The following is a 16,548-nucleotide window of genomic DNA, read 5'->3' as shown; positions in this document are numbered from 1 at the left end:
CCCTTAAAATGCTTAATATCTGCTTTAATAGGCTAATTTCAAAATAAAGACAAATATATCTATTTAGAAACAGCAATTTATTCACAAAATGGCAGTAGCAGACCACAAAAAATGTGATATTTTGCTTTGCGAATCCTGCCTTGTAGAAAGACTGCTTCAAGTTCTATATTTGGTGCCACTTTTTGTCTCAGAAAATTATTTTAACACAAAAATGCCCCCCAAAGAAATCACAAAAAATCTGTACCTATTGTGTTTGATAACTGTAATAATATATTTTATGTAAATAGCTGAGAATAAACAGACAACATGAAAGCAATTTTTCTTTATTACAATTTCCATCTGTCACTCTTAACCAGGTGAAGAAAAATACCTTTTTTTTTTGTTCAGTATTATAAAATATGTTAACTTTATATCTTTATGAACGAGGACAACAACAAGAAAATAAAAACATAACACGTTTTTCTCTGTGTAAACTGCTTGGCATGGGGGGAGCAAAGGAACGCAACTTGTGAGGACAAAACAATATAAGGCCAGAGACGTACAAAAAAAAAAAAAAAAAAGTGGGCGGGTAAAGGGCGGGGCGGCGGAGAGAGTTCAAAGGTCGCTCTCGCCGTAGAGGGCGGTGGAGAAGGACATGTAGTCGAGGGCCCCGGGCACGCCATCGGGTCCCGTGTATGGGGCCATGCGGGCTATGCAGTACTCCGCCTGGTCGGGGGGCAGCTCCCGCCGCAACTCGTCCGCCAAGATGTAGTTCTGTTGAGAACCAGATTAATAATTTCAAGGAAATATTTTTAAATATTGATTTGACAGGATCATACATAATCCATCCACTGACGTACCTTGTCTCCTGCAAGGACTTTGAAGGAGGCCATGACCTGGTCGGCCGTGTCAGTGTCGGCCGTCTCGCGTGACATGAAGTCGATGAAGGCCTGGAAGGTGACCACGCCCATTCGGTTGGGGTCCACGATGCTCATGATGCGGGCAAACTCGTTCTCGCCCTGCAATGTACATGCAAACATCCGCAAACACATCCATAGTTACACGATGCCTACGGTTGCTTGTTATTTAGTTAGCAAATAAAATAGTTATCTAGCTAGTTAGTTTGCCTGGTAGCTTGCTTGTTATTTCTTCAGTGAATTGTTTTCTAGCTAATCGCACCACTTTAATTGGCATGTTGTGTTCAACATACGACACACGTGTTACCTGTTCACACGCAGTCTTCTCAAAGCAACCAAAAAAGAAAAAAAAAAACATTACCAGATTGTAACCAACGGAGATAAGGCAGGACTTGAAGTCGTCTGCATCCATCACTCCCGTTCTCTTCTATATAAGGGGCGAGCGACGGACGGGAAAGGGAAAAAAGACAGAAAAAAAGAGAAGGAAGCAAAGGGGAAACCGTCGAAAGAGGACGAAAGGAAAAGCAGGGAGGAAAAAGGAAAAAACAAAACAATAAGGTGAGTTCAAGAAGTACCTGGGCGTCGTTGGAGATATCGAAGCCGAGGCTGATCAGGCAGGCCTTGAACTCCTCGGCCCCCAGCGTGCCAGAGTGGTCCTGGCGTGGGGTGATGGTGAGGGGGGGGCATCATGCAGCGACACGCAACAGCCGTGACAGGACAGGTGGGGGGGTGGCGGGGTGGGGGGCATTCGGACAATAATGATTGAAGGTGAGGTGTGGGTGACATCATGCATTGTGGGGAAGGCATGCAGGAGACACAACAGAGAAGACATATTGGAGGTTGGTTAGCATCTGCAGGGTCAACACGCACTCGCATACATGCGGACACGCAAACATACACAGGCGCACACACATCTGCTTAGTGTACAGACGCACACACAACCAAACAGAGATAAACACAATACATATACAAATACATAAATGCAAACACACAAACACACACACGTTGCTTGGCCAGGGCATTCTCAGGCGTTACTGTGCAGTGTGTAAGGCAGTGTGGTGACCCCGGCATCAACATTAAAATATATATTCAGATTTTTATAATATAACACACTAAATATTATAACAACTCTGTTCTCGTGCTGCTAATGTTAGCCGCTAGCACAAATAATAAACTGGCTAGCAGATAGTTAGCCGCTGTTAGCTGCCAGCACTTGCCAAGAACATCCTGGCATTGCGACTGACCCTGTCAAAGTGGTTGAAGGAGGCCCTGAACTCGTTAAGCTGCTCCTGGCTGATGCCTTTGGCGTCCCGCGTCAGGATCTGGTTCTCGATCTCGTTGATGGTACGAGCGATGGTGGTCAGAAGTTGCTCCCAGCCCACACGGATGTGCTGAACACATGACACAAACGCGTTTTGGTTTCCTTACATCTCTGTTCTTATGGTCAGTGCTAGCTGCTTGCTAGCTACCTCCATGGTGTAGTTGGTGTGCTTGTTGTCAAAGATCAGCGCAGCCTGGATGAGCTGGTGGTCTCCCTCCAACTGCTCAATCTTGGGCATGTAGTTGACGATACTCTTCTCGTACTGCCGCAGGTGCGCCAACTGGTCCTCCAGCGTGCCGTGCAGTTCCATTGAGATGTAACCGATTTCCTGCACTCCACATACACACAGGAGCAAAATATTAGAAGGAGAACGTGAGGTTATTCAAGAGCAGGCTGGTCGTTAGACTGACCTCCATCTTGGTCTGGATCCAAGGCCCGATGACGTTAGCTTGGCTGGCGAACTGGCGCCGCAGACGCTCGTTGTTCTGCTGCCGGGCGTGCTCCTCAATCAAGGCCTGGTCACGCTGAGGAACCAGCTGTCGTACCTGCAAGGTCATCATCGTTCACACGTCGCTATCCTGAACTGCACTTTTATTTAATGATACTCGTGGTTACCTTGTCCCACTTGGCGTTGATCTCCTGAGGGTTGATGGTGGTGTAAGGGTTGATGCCGGACATATTGACGTGGTACGTCTGCATGATCTTGGCGATCTCATTATGGATGCCCAGGATGGCCTGGCGCTCTTTGTCCGCCTCGGGCAACGTGGCCTTGAACTGCTCGTGGGCCGTGCTGAGTCCCTGCGGCACATACGTACTGGAATGTGAGATGATCACGCAAAAACAATTCAATAATGACTTCTTTTTGGATTCTCACTTGGATTTCCTCAATAGTGTGGACTATGAAGGAGTCTTGTAGATCCTCCATGGCGCCTTCCATCCAGTTATTGAATGGAGCTGCTCTCTTTGCAAACTCCAGGTACAACTGATCGATGGTTTCCAGAAGTTTTTCTGTTCTCTGTTGAACACCATCATTTTTTTAAAATATTTGATCCACTTAAAGAGCGGATGAGAACGTCCACAGCATATAATGGACTCACCTGGAGAGCTTCACTACGTTGCTTGGTCATAGCTCCAAGGGCATCCCACTGGTCACAAATTCTCTGGCAGCGATTGTTTACATTTGGTGAGTCGTAGTAATCCAGCTCACTGGAAGACAACAAAAATATTTTCGTTTTTCTGTAGCTCGGATTGATGGTCTTTGGCTTTAAAGCTAATGTTAGCAGGCTAGCCTTTGGACGCTTTTCGACTTACTTCAACTCCTGCGCGATGGCCGCAATCTGCTCCACGCGGTCCTGATGGGCAGCCAAGTCGCTCTCAAAGGCTTCGTGCTTCTTCAGCAATGCCTTGATTTCCGACAGCGACGCCGTCTCAAAGTCTTTGCGCTGCAGCATCTCCTCCTTGCCTGCACGGGGATCATCTCAGTCTCAATTTTGGGGGTTTCGTGTGAGCCCTCAAAAAAATATATAAATCTGCCACTTTTGTACCTTTTGTCCAGCCTTCGTGGATGGCCGCTTTCTGTCGGAACTTCTCGGCCAAGTGGTCCAGTCTCTCCAGGCGGCGGATCTCGTTGAGGAGCCACTCCTCGTAGCCCTTCTCGGCGCCTTCCAGGTTGCCCCAGGCGTTGTTGATGTCCTGCGGGGAAGAGGGTTTGAATCTTTTCAGCAAATAAATGAATGAAATGTAAAAAAAAATAAGAACCCACTGTTCTAGTTTCCTGAGGTATGAACAAAGGATTTGGACAGAAGCGAAACCCACCGACACCATCTGGCCCTCGGAGGGCATGAAGGCGGGCCGGTTGCTGAGCCTCAGCTTGGTCTGCAGCGTGTTGAAGTTGATCTCCAGCTGGCACTTCTCCTGCACTTTGGGCGGCTTGTGTAGCCGGCGGTAGTCTCGAAAGTCCTCCAGCTTCTGCTGCATGGCCTGCATGGTGTTCTCAGGCACGCGGTTCTCCAGCCATGGGATGGTGCGGCGGATCCACTCCAACAGCTGAAGAAGAAGCGTGTGCGTGTGGAAGGAGAAGGGTTGAGATGCATGCAAGGAAAATGAAGGATGGTGGTGGGAAAAGAGGAGGTGGGGCAAGTGGATGTGTGTGAAAATAAATAAGAATAGTGTTAAAAATTAATTTTTGTGAATTCTTAGACCATAAGAAACGATCATTTCTTCTTCTATCATGGACTTGTTTGTACTGATGCCTATTTGGAGCACAAACACCCCAGGGTGAGTTTGGTGGGGGGAGGGAGGGGGGTGATGGAAGGGGGCAATAGGAGGTGTGTGCGTGGGGGCGGGGTTGTGCTCACATCACTGGCCAGCTTCTCATAGTCGGTCATCAGCTTCTCATTCTCTTGATTGACAGCCAGCACCTTGCAGATCCTGTTGGCCGCCGTCTCCGCCTACAACATCAGACATTCATCATCATCATTTTTCCTTTCAAGATTTAATTTAAAGTGGCAAGAAAAAAAAAGCTCCATCCTTGAAATTCCCAACAGAGGAGCCAAACAGTGCAGCCAAAGTAGAAGAAAAGCTTGTGCGTGAGGTCAGTCCATTGGCCGCGTCATTAGGTACACCTGCATAAACCAATGAGAGCCAAGCGAAGAGCTCCGTGGAAAATCAATGACAATCTCGGTTTGACCGATTGGATTATTTGAGCCAAAATGGATGCCGAATTAACCTCGAATCAAATTTATGACTAAATTAAATCTCCCTCTTTTTTTGTTTTCACTCCACAGAGGCTGCAAGCTCATCTGCCACCTTGAACATGTCCTCTGCATCATGGTCGCCATGACGACAAGGCACCGCAGAGGAGACCGAACAACAAAACAAAGATAGATGGATGCTCTAGTGGAGCTTGAGTCGAAGCCACATGCGGTGAAACTTATTGCTCCGTATTCATCAATATTTACATACTGCTCACATATTTCGACAGGCGCCATGACTCCTTAGAAGGAAACAAGCCCTTGTTTGGAAAATACGCCGACAGCTGCGAATGTCTGCTATGCATCACTATTTAGTCAACGACTAAACTGTCCGATCTTAATTTTTAACGAACCACTCAGGACTTTTTGAATGAAACGCGGGGTCGGCGCCATTTGGGGATTTCAGAGTGTTCTGGGGCTGCTCACCTTCTGCTTGCCCGAGAAGGCGTGGTAGTAACACGACACGTAAGTCATGACGGCCTTCTCGTCTGGCCTCAAGGTGCTAATGATATCTGCCGCAGGAACAGGAACAGGCCGCAGGAACAGAGGAGCAGCAGGAGAAAACCAGGAGAGAGAAAGAGTAAAAGTGTGCAGGGACAAAAACGGCCAGCAGGGGGTGTAATCTCGAGGAGCTCCGGTTTGCCTGCTGTTTTTGACTTCAAGAGAAGCACGCTATGTTATATTTTGCGGTGATATGTTAATGTTTACTTTTGGGGGGATATTCTGTCACGACAGCGAGGCAGACCAGAGCTTCGGAGAAAAAAATCATGCGTTTTGAAAACATGCAGAGTGAGTGTGACCCCTGCAGGGAGGATTGTGCGCTGCAGAGAGAAAGTGTCAGGAAAACACCTGAGGGGTAAAAAAAAGTCAAGGTGAGAGAGTGGAGGAGGAGGAAGAGGAAGAGGAGGAGGACGCTGCATCCACGGATACCTTCTGGGCGCCCGAGAAGGCGTGGTAGAAGCTAGACACGTAGGTCATGATGGCCTTCTCGTCCGGACGGGCAGTGCCCACAATGTCTGTGGGGGAGGAGGGGGAGAGGAAGGGGGGAGAAGAGAGGTGTGGTGGAGGGAGGGGAGGACTTGTCATTGAAGAGCTTTTAGCTCAGCATCATCCATCGCCATACACCAACAAGTCCAGATGTGCTTGGAAGGGAGGATTCGATTGGTTAAAGAGCTTTGACATTGTTTCCGTGGAGTCTGCTTGAAAATGGCACATCTTGGCCCAGCCTAGCTGCCAAATCATTAGGAGGAGGAAGTCGGTGATGGAGGGTTATGTAAATTGGTTTTAAATGTGACCCTGCAATCCAGTAACTTTTGAAAGTTAAACATGATTGGCGGTAAGAATGACAATTTGAAACGATACACAATGCTAATCTTTTTTTTTTTACCTTCTGCATCCAACATTTTGGGAATATCCAAGTACTTCTCGGCAACGTCGAAGGCTGTGTTCAAGTTGGTCATGGGGTCGTCCTGATGACAGAAAACAACAGTTGGCGTCATCCCATTTCACCCCCTACCCCCAAATCATAATGGTACTGCCCGCCCGACCAACATTTTAGCATCCTCTCACCTTGCGTAGTTTCCCGTAGTCGATGAGCTCCGGGCGGTGCCGATGAATAAGCGCACAGAAGCCCAAACCATCTTTCCAACTGAAGACAAAAGGAAACTTCTTGTTAGAACATATCTGAAATGGAAATGCTCTTCCAATATGATGAAATGCCATCAAATCCCACCCAAAAAAAAAAAATGGCCACACTGGAATATGATCATAGAGAAATGGCCTCCAGCGGTTTTGTTTTGGGTCCTCTGAATGGAAACTAATCTGCTTTCATCTTTGAATCCTTTTTTTTATTATTGAGGCGTGCTTCCGTTCTTTTTGTGCAGTATGATATTTTGAATCAATTATAAACTTTGACTTTTCTGGGTGAATGTAGACTTTGAAATGATTACATTTTGACGGCATGTTTTGAAGCGGCAATGAACGCTGTGCTTCAAACGTAAAAAGAATAATAAAGAATCTATTGTTTGCCTCACATCTCAGGTGTCACAGAGACCGCATCAAAGGGTCCAGAACCGCCCCCCCTCACCCCATGTTGGACCCCTCACGGTGATCTGACTCCCCCCTCCTTTCTTCTTCTCGCCTTTCATCCACAGCCATCAATGATTCAAGAGACACGCAGCCGAGTAGAGAACATTTTTTTTCACTTTAAATTCTCTTTTCATATTTACCACAGCTTTTTGTTAACACTACTCATCTGCTGGCGTCACGTCATGTTCCTCTCGCCCCGGGTTAGTTGCAGTTCAGCTTCTCATCCAATCAAGCCAACAAGCATGTTGTGTAAAAATGTGAACCACTCAGCCCAGACGGAGATAATTAGACGATGAAGTCACTCGAGATGTCAAAACATTATGAAATGTTGCCTGTGTGCGTTTGAGGAGAAATCCAGACAAAGAAAGTAGCAAAGCGGATAAAATGTTTGGGTTCTGACCTGATGTGAAAGTTCTGAATGTTGACGTTCTTGTAGGGCGCCGTTTTGCGCTGACACCACAGCAGGAGGCCTTCCTTGGCGGACGTCTCTGAAGTCGGGAAGAAGATCACTCGTGATGATTCTCCGCTAATAATTACGCTAAGCACTCACACTTACCTTCAACGGAAATGTCTTGGATGGCAAAGCGGAGGATGATGGTCCAGATCATTCCCAATGTCATCTTGGCATTGCCGTCGACAATTTCTGCAGGTCATTCAAAAAGTGATTGAAATGAAAAGTTTGATTCTAACTTGCTTTTTTTCTGTTTGGTCTGTATTATACTGCCCCCAGGTGGCCAAGGCATGAACAGCAGAAGGAGCAGTCCATAGAAGTGAAGCAAAAAAGTGTGAACCGTGTCAGCAGTTTGTTTTTATAATGTGAAAATGACAGAATAATAAATAGTACTTTATCTAAAATAAAATTTTCAACATGTGTGGGTTTTTTTTTTTCGGCTGCTGCTGCACAAGTCGTTGACAGCGATGACGAGCACTGTGTGAATGGAGCGGCGCTATCTGCTCCTCTTTCCGTGTTGTGTTACTCGTAACGACAATCCTTCCCAACAGGTTGGCCGTCTTCAATAAATCGCAGTAATCCAATCAGGATCAGGCGGCTCAGGAGCCGCTTCCAAGGTGGACGCATGGACGCGGCGCCACGAGGGTTAAAAACAGTCGTCGGTTCCGGTTTGACACACGAGGCGACCGATCAATCCCGTTAATGCCATTTGAAAGGGCAACGGCCAACCCCCCCCTTAAAATCCCAAGCAGCTCCCTGATGAGATGTATGGACGAGGGATTCCAGGCGCGTAATCCGTCTGGAATGTCGGTCTGGCTCGGATCTGATCGAATAATTGCACCGAATATCTTTCAAGCGTGGCGCTCACCCTCGGCGCCGATGGACACCAGCTTGACACCTTTGCTGGCGATGAAGTCCAGCGCTTTGTTCACGTTGGAGATCTTGTGCACTCTCATCTTGCCTCGCTCGGGTTTGGCCAGACGTTCCCCTGCATGGGAGAAAGTGATGGGATATTTTTTTAATATCTGCGTGGTTCTATATCTCTAAGCGGGTGGGAATCACTGACCCGAAATGACCTCGAGCAGGAGCATGAGTTTCAGACCGTCCCGAAAGTCCTCTTCGATGTTCTCGATCTGCGTGCCGGCTTTTCTCAAGTGGGAGTTGCACCAAGCTGTGAACGTCTATGGAAGAAATGAAAAAAGAAAATTAAGGAACTGATATCAAATCTGTACAAATTTTTTAAATGGGTTCCTCGGGTTCCTAAAGATCCTAGAAATGTGTTTTTTGGACTAGAACGAGACTTAAAGCAATTCATCCCAAAACGGTAGCGAAGGCGCTGTTGGCGCTAACATCAGTCGAACGTCATCCCTTCAAAAGGCGGCCGTCATCGGTTGAAGTTTACGCGACCACTTGGCTTTTTTACTGGCACGCGCTAGCCGCTGAAAGGAAGCGGAGCGCGACCGATGTCGAAAGGAACAGAGAAAAGATTATATGGTGTTTCATCTCCAAGGATAGAAGCGACTGGAAAAGATTTATGGTGCTGGGCACACGCCCTGTGATTGATTCTTGGATGTTTGGGTCGGCGACCGCGATGGGGAGCTTTCAGTTAATTCGATGGGGAGGGATACGCCGAAGAGGGTGTGATTAAAAATCAACACAGAAGCAAATCATTTTTGGTCCTATTTTTTTTTCAGATTTTCCCAATGTGTAATTTTATTTTATATGGTTTTATTGTTTTTGAAACGATTTAATATTTGTCTCCTGTTTATTTTCTTATCATTAATTTTTCATCTTTTTTTCAAAAATATTTTTGTCTATTTTTATTGCTCATTCCGTTGCATTTCTATATATTTTTGCAATATTTTCAAAAGTTTTTTTTCCTTAATATTTTGGTTTTTTTATGTCATTATTTGGTTGTTAGCAAGATTGCACCAAACCATCACAACCCAGCTAGAACAAAAGTGCTTTAATTTTATTAACTTTGTAAAAGACAAACAAAATGAGTTTATTTTCATGTATTAATTCAATGTGCAGTTTTCTGTTGACCACCGAGTCCAAACTCCTCCGGGCGGGCTCGCTTGTTGCGCAAGTGCAAGAAAAGCGAAAACACAACAACATCTGGCCGGCTCAAACGTGAGCCTGCTTTCTCTCTCTCGATTCGTCACCTCCCAAAAAACGAGGCCTGCCAGAGCGTTAAGAGGGGTCAAGAGCACGCCGTAGTATGTGCTATACATCCACACGCCCCCCCCTCGCGGAAAACACACAGAGGTACTTGTAACTTGTAAGTTTGGTTTGATTAAAACGCAAAAGTTGTGAGCTGATTTCAAAACTCCTGCGCTCCTCCCTTCATTAATCATCCAGGCTTCGAGAAATATTTCCTGCTTCACTCATTCCTGCCAGTTGAAGCGTCGTAGCGGTTCAACAGGCCTAAGCAAAGGAAGTCAGATGTTGCTGGCAGGGACTGATGCACAGGAAGATCTTTTTTTTTTTTTTTTTTTTTTAACAGTGTGGCCAAATTTCCACTCTTTGTGTGCACGATTATTAGTAGTAAAGTAGTCCGATACCTGAAATTTGGAGCAACTATTTCTTTTTAGTAGAAGGAACAATATCGGCTTCAAAATCGAATGAATCGGCCTGGTTGATGATCAATCCATCATTTATTATTTTGGAGCCAATCACCGATTAGCGAGTTTAAAAAAAAGTAAAATATTAGCCTTGGCTCGATAGAAGTTGAGAAAACTGGTACCGATCATTTTTAATGTATTGCAATTACTGTACATGGACTGGATTAATTTGATTATTTATTTGATTATTTATAAAGCTGGTTCGCTCACTGATTTGCTGCACACATTTGTATTCCGAGATAACGCAAGCCACGTGTATGTAGTTTCTATAAATACACGCCATCTGGTGTCAGATGAATCTCCAGTTTCGTATAAAAACTCGCTTGACGTCGAGTCTTGGATGCAAAAACTCAGACGGCGCTCGACGGCTGGAGAAGAAATCTCAAGTTTGACACATGGTCAGCTGCCAGCGAGCGAGGGAGGGGGAAAAAAGAGGGGCCGGGAAAATGGAGGAGGTCGGAGCAATCCAGGAAAAGGCCCGATTGTTCAATTTTGAAGTTCAAAATTTCAGTCGGCGCGTCGGAGACTCATTGAGACCCTCGTTGGCGCCGCTTAAATGCTCCGACACGTATTTTCAGATGCCGGGCACCCTTGAGGCTGGAGAGGCTTTGCTGGTTGCCATGGCAACCGCCTCACCATTACTTGTTCCTTTTTTTTTGTTTTGTTTTCTCCAGCGACCAGCGGGCTAGCTGTTAGCACGTGTCGATATCTCATGTTACACACACACACATGAATATGCATTAGAGAGAAGCGACGGTAAATATCCGTGCGGCGCTGACAAAAGCGGCCTTGTTGGCAACACAATTACACTTGACACACACACAAATGGCGTAGCGGGAGCCGCTGCCAAGGAGATGTAGAAAGATTGTGCTGATTTGGCACTTTTGCACTTAAAGTGTCTGCGTCAATGGATGCTGCACCTGAGAGACTGACGCACTCCATCACGCTTACGAGCCAGCCGCAGGGAAACACACTTCCTACCCGTTGCCTAGGACACACACGTGTACACACACACGGGATGGAAATGCATGTGTGTGTTCTCACTTTAAAGGAAGGAGACAAGAGAGAGGGTGAATGATGACTCTTTTGGGAGACGGCCAGAGCTTTTCTGGCCCTGAGTAAAATGTTCTGTACACTATTCGGATAAAAGTCAACTGATTTCGGGGTAAATCCAGCGAATGGAAGTTTCTGGATCCCGGCGTTTTTCGAATGGAGTACAGTAAGCGTGCTGAAAGCCTCCTTTGTGGCCGAGCGGCTTGCGGCTGAGTCAGGTGACGGTCAGCAGAGGCGAGAGAGAGAGCGAGAGAAAAAAAAAAAAAATGCTTGCTCGGGCACAAAGCGGCGAGCGCTAGCTGACTCATGACTACTGAAGCTACGAGTACTTCCCGTCACTGTGTCCGCTCGTGTACTTTACCTATGATGCAATATTTGTGCATTTCTCATACGATTTTAACGGTAATGTCGGAAATAAACAAATAAAGAGTGCAGACAGACACAGTTGGCATTACAAAAAGCCCGCGAGGGGGATCCACTCCATCGCGCAGTCTGATCAATAATAGCCGCCGCGGAATGAAATTCACACATTCAATATTGGCTCGGAAAATAAGAACAAACGGCCTCGGGATATGGAAGCGTCAAAATACTTTTTTTTGTCCTTTTTTCCGGGTCGTTGCGCTGTGAAAACAGCACAGATGCAGAATTGGGGGCATGTGACAGCATCTAGCCAAAAGCAAAACAGCTAACGGCTAGCCCGGCTAGCATGGGAGGTTTTGGTACGAGTAAATTTTGTGATGATAACCATAAACTCGGAAGTAAAATAATAGGCAGCTGGTTGCCTGGCACAACATGATCAATTCCACAAAATGTCTGAAGCATGAATTAGGGGAGATGCTAATGACTAGCATAATGGCTAAAGGCTAGCATAAAAACAACCACAGAGAAGCTTTATTTTATTGTTTTTTAATGGGAACCGAGTCTGGAGATTGACTTGGCAAGTTCAAAAACATTCCACACCTTCTGTTTTGGCCCCTCGGTTTACGACAAAATAGATGGATGGTCACTTTTATGATTTTTTTTTTTTTTTTCCCACCCAGTCTGAAAAATGTGAGTGAGAGCACCCGGCCCGTCCAGTCAGTGGCATGAACGCAACGTAGCAGCCGTGTGTTTACTCAGAGAGCAAACAGAGCTGACGCGTCGCTATTCCCGATAAGGCCGCAGGGGCAATTTCGACACGCTCGGGCGAAATGTCAGCAAATAACTTTCCCTCGCGCGCCGGCCGACGCCCACTCACTCATACATTTTTTTTTTTTCTTTTATTCAGCGCGGGAAAGGAGGCAAAGTGGAAGGAAACAGAGGAGGAAGTTGATGAATAGAAAAGTTTTTGGGGGTTCTAATAACGCCTTGTAGCATCTGCCGCTAGCTAATGTTAGCTTATTTACAATGCTCAAGTTTTGGACAGTGACCTGACCTTTAGTTTCTTCCTATTTCGATTTCATATCTATCTAAGGTCGATGTAACTTCCCATTCTCTAAAGCTGCAGCGTCAGCAGAAATTTTAGGACGGCAGTTTGCCGCAACGCAACAAGAAGCCAATTAAGTGAAGTAAATAACATCCAAAGAGTGAAGGGAGAAGAAGGTAGACAAAGGAACGGCCTGAAGAACTCACTGTCTCTTCTTCCTCAAAGCTCCGCCCCCCCACTACACACACACCTAAATTCTACTGAACGCAAAAGGTGTGTCGGGTTACCTGCGTATCTGTTTACACCATCACCAGCAGCTACCGCATTAGCCAAGTTAGCTTATCTTGTGGGTACGCTCACATTTTCAGAACCGGTTCAAATGTGTGCTGAACAAACTCCAGATGAGGAGTCACAAAAAGCGATTAAGATTCAAAGCACCCAACTTGTTTTAATGACCCTTTAATGACGCGCCGGGCCGGGAGCTAGCATCTAAATTTGGAGACGGGGACAATTTGCATTCAGGCTTTTTTCTGGGGAAGACGATTATATCGGCAGTAAAGAAATTAAGCAGCCATTAGCACCAAATACAGCTGAAATTAGTCAGTTGAAACATTCCCGTTTTGCAGGTCAGGACAATACACTTTGAAGATTGGGTTAGGGTTAGGGTTTTTTTTTTGGATTCCCAAACGTGTCCCGACGTGAGCTGCAAGTACGAGGATGCTTATCTTGGAATCTTAATGTCTTTGCATAGCCAGGGACAGGTTGTCAGTCTTGCATATCTCCTTCTCATCGTGTTTTGCATAAAAAGACGATTTTCAGGTTTTCTAGCTGTGGTCCAGGTTTGTCATTTTATTTTTGTCCTCCCCTAAACGCTTCCGTACCACACCTACATTCCCAAAAGGCCACGCGGAGGAGATAAGAAGCATCCACCGCTGTTGCATCATGACACTCCCATTTAAGGGCGGCCATATTTCTCCATTCCGTCGGGGCTGTGCGGTGACTTGTCTTCGCTTGCGTGACGGTTACGGGGTTGCGTAAAACGAGAAATACCACCGACGATTATTTAGGAGAAAAAAAAAAATAGTAGCTTGTGAATGGAATGATATTCAAACATACATTTTTGTTTTTTCAGCTAGCATACAAAAGACTGTGATGTTTCACTGCTGGTGGAGAAAAAAAACGCTGGTCCACAAAACACTTGCCGTCATCACATTCCTGCATTCCCATGATGCACCTTGCATCGCCTCGCCGCTTGACAAAAGAGCGTGACAGCTAACAATGCACGTGTCGCTGTGCAAACTACTCTCAAAGTTTAATTCTTCAAATCAGCAGAATCCATGTTCTTTGTCAAGCTAGTTCATATTACCACTTGTAGCAACAGTTCATGTTACAGAACTTTTTTTTTTTTCTTTCCAGCTTACAACATGTTTTTCTTCCCTCTCACATCTCAAAGTGATATTTTCTTACGGATAGGAAAAGCTCCAAGCACACACGACTTGTTTTTGCGATTGCGATATTTTCCTTGATTCCATCTACCAGTAGATTGAAACTGCAACCCTGGACCGAGAAGTTGCACAGCTGCCAGGAGAATGTAAGTTACACCAATGAAACATTCAGAAGGTGACAAGCGTGTGGGCCAGCTGCTTTTTTTTTTTTCTTCTCCACATTTGTGCATGCTGCACTTCACACCTGACGACGGCAATATGGCGTGCGTCTCGGAGGTAGCAAGAGCGGCTGACGTCGTGTAGGCGACCAGGTTTAAAGTTTCAAATTAGAAAGGTCAACTGCTAATCGATTAAAATAATCGTTAGCTGCAGCCACGGTTAGCGTTTCAAAAAAGGCCAATGTATTTAAGTTTTTACCCAGAGGTAGGGTTTCAAATGTGGGTTAGGGTTTCAATTTTAGCCAGGATTAGGGTTTCAAAAAAAGTCGTGACACCTGAGGGTGTCTCTGCGCCGTGCTTCTCCCCGGTAGCAGCAGAGGATGACATCACGCAGGAAACCAGAAGCAAGAAGAAACTGGATGAAGGAGGAGGAGGTGGGGGGGGTTTGAAAAACTTTTTCCAACAGCAGCAGAAGCAGCAAGCGGCGAGAAGGGGCGAGATTATTACCATTTTTGGGCACGCTCGCTCTCAACGCAAGCCCGGCCCAAACCGCAGCGCTTGCTCAGATTCCACACATCTTTTTTTTCTTCACCCCCCCTTTTTTTTTCTATAAAGTAGGAGGAGGGGGTGAAAGGTAGTGTGTGGAGGGCTGAGGAAGTCACAGTCAAGGATAATCCCATCACCCCCCCCTCTACAAATTAAGTCAAGGATAGACTTTGCTAATCCACATCTCATCATACAGCAGATGACATGTTTTTGGAAATGGGGGGGGTAATCATTGACTTAATGCAGCCAAGCGCATGGCTGACATCTGTTGCAGGAAAAAAGGTGCACCAGTGTAACACTCGAATCCCCCCCCCCTTTTCGAGTCCCTGTTGCAGCACTAATTGCTGTTGAATGGAGCCGACACACACACATCTTGTAATCCACCGTAACGTTCCACACACATCTTGAACAGTCATGCTGCACTTCAGTACACAACTTAAATCGATCAAAGCGTACTACACATCAAAGTTAAACAAAAAAATCGCTCAAAAATTAATTACAAATGTATTGGTATCGGCAGAATCTACCAGTACCCGATACTTGTGTCACAAATACTATTCCATTAGTGCTATTTTTTTATCTTGAGAAATTTATTTATTCTAATTTGAAGGCACTTTTTGGCCAATTTTACAATAAATAACAGAAACATGATCCAAATGGAAATATTTTCCAATATAAAAAAAATGAGTTCTAAATTCTAGGGGTTGAAATTAAACTTTCAAGATTATGTTAGGGTTTCTAAATAGGATTTTGGTATATCGAGGATTCTACTTTCAAATTGGGGTTTCCAAAGAAATTTAGGTTTTAAAAGTACGAGTCAGAGAAAGTGGTCATGGATTCAATTCAAACAAGGAGTGGGTTTGAATTTGAATTTCCAAATTTGGAATTGGACCAGAGATTCATTTTAGAAATTACGGTTTCAATCCATGATTAGGGTTTCAAATTGGGCTTTGAAGCCAGAAATTGGATATTCAAATTGGGGGTTCAAACTAGGGTTAGGGTTTCAAATGAGGGTTTCAAGACAGAGTTAAGGTTTCAAATTAGGGTCTCAAGCCAGAATTGGGGGGCTCAAATCGGAGTTTCATATCAAATTGGTGTTTGAAGTTGGGGATAATGAGAAGCAGAAGAAGAAAAGGGAAAAAGTATAAAGGAGAAGAAGAAAAGGGAAAAGAAGAGATGAGTTTGTGCGCCTGTAAACCCGGAAATGAGCGACTGAGAGCTCCTCACCTTTCGCTGCTGCTTCTCCCAGGCGGGATCCAGGAGCATGTCCCGGTCCCAGTCGTCCTCCTGCTGCATGTAGACCTGGTCTTCGTCGTAATGATCCATAACGTGGGGGTGACGTGAGTGCCAAACAGCCTGTGTGTCTGTCTCGGCTTCTCTTCCCTATTATGTGCGTGTGCGTCCGCCGGCTGCCTCTCCTCAGTCCGCTGCTTCTTCTTCACCTCCTCCTCCTCCTCCTGGAGACGGCGAGTGTGTGTTCGGGGGGAGATTCGACGGTCCGCCTCCGGCTTCCCCTTGCTCGCTCTCTCTCTCTCTCTTCCTGCAAAACTCTTGTTCCTCCTCGGCTCTGCAGTTCCCCAGAGGGAGGCTTCGCTTAGAGCCAGGTCGACAGAAAAAAGGGGAGTGAGACAGAAAAAAAACTTTGCAACAGACGAATGGGATCCATGGGCGAAGCAGAAGGATGCTGATTGGACAGCCTGGGCGGGTGATCCCGCCTTTTCTTGACGCTGATTGGCCGATTGGGCTCTCATCCATCAGGCTTTCCGCAGATTTCCCGCCCAAGCTTGACTTCCAAGTGTGATTGACAG

At 45.9% G+C, this 16,548-nt stretch overlaps 1 protein-coding gene across 5 annotated transcripts; it reads right to left on the bottom strand.

Moving 5' to 3' along the window:
* Positions 1 to 58: 58 nt before the first annotated feature.
* Positions 59 to 16,364, bottom strand: actn1 (actinin, alpha 1). Of its 5 annotated transcripts, XM_088400550.1 has the most exons (22): positions 15,968 to 16,364; positions 8,576 to 8,690; positions 8,378 to 8,497; positions 7,615 to 7,701; positions 7,459 to 7,546; positions 6,540 to 6,618; positions 6,358 to 6,439; positions 5,901 to 5,986; positions 4,575 to 4,667; positions 4,033 to 4,263; positions 3,762 to 3,909; positions 3,529 to 3,679; positions 3,315 to 3,423; positions 3,092 to 3,232; positions 2,833 to 3,015; positions 2,628 to 2,762; positions 2,366 to 2,545; positions 2,141 to 2,287; positions 1,472 to 1,552; positions 1,258 to 1,323; positions 840 to 998; positions 59 to 753 (listed from the first exon to the last, which is right to left on the bottom strand). In XM_088400550.1, exons 1-22 carry the CDS (start codon positions 16,064 to 16,066, stop codon positions 595 to 597), a joined length of 2,739 nt encoding a protein of 912 aa, XP_088256676.1. In that variant the 5' UTR covers positions 16,067 to 16,364; the 3' UTR covers positions 59 to 594. The 5 variants fall into 5 exon arrangements, with proteins under 5 accessions (XP_088256676.1, XP_088256675.1, XP_088256672.1 ...); XM_088400549.1 differs by lacking the exons at positions 1,472 to 1,552; positions 5,901 to 5,986 and adding an exon at positions 5,397 to 5,482; XM_088400546.1 differs by lacking the exon at positions 1,258 to 1,323 and having other exon boundaries at positions 15,968 to 16,363.
* Between the last annotated feature and the right edge of the window lie 184 nt (positions 16,365 to 16,548).

Source organism: Syngnathus floridae, chromosome 16 (assembly GCF_059516105.1).
Source record: "Syngnathus floridae isolate MCC-2025c chromosome 16, RoL_Sflo_1.0, whole genome shotgun sequence".
Classification (NCBI taxonomy): Eukaryota; Metazoa; Chordata; class Actinopteri; order Syngnathiformes; family Syngnathidae; genus Syngnathus; species Syngnathus floridae.
The sequence above is the reverse complement of the archived record's forward strand: the minus strand, read 5'-3'. Positions and strand labels throughout refer to the sequence as shown.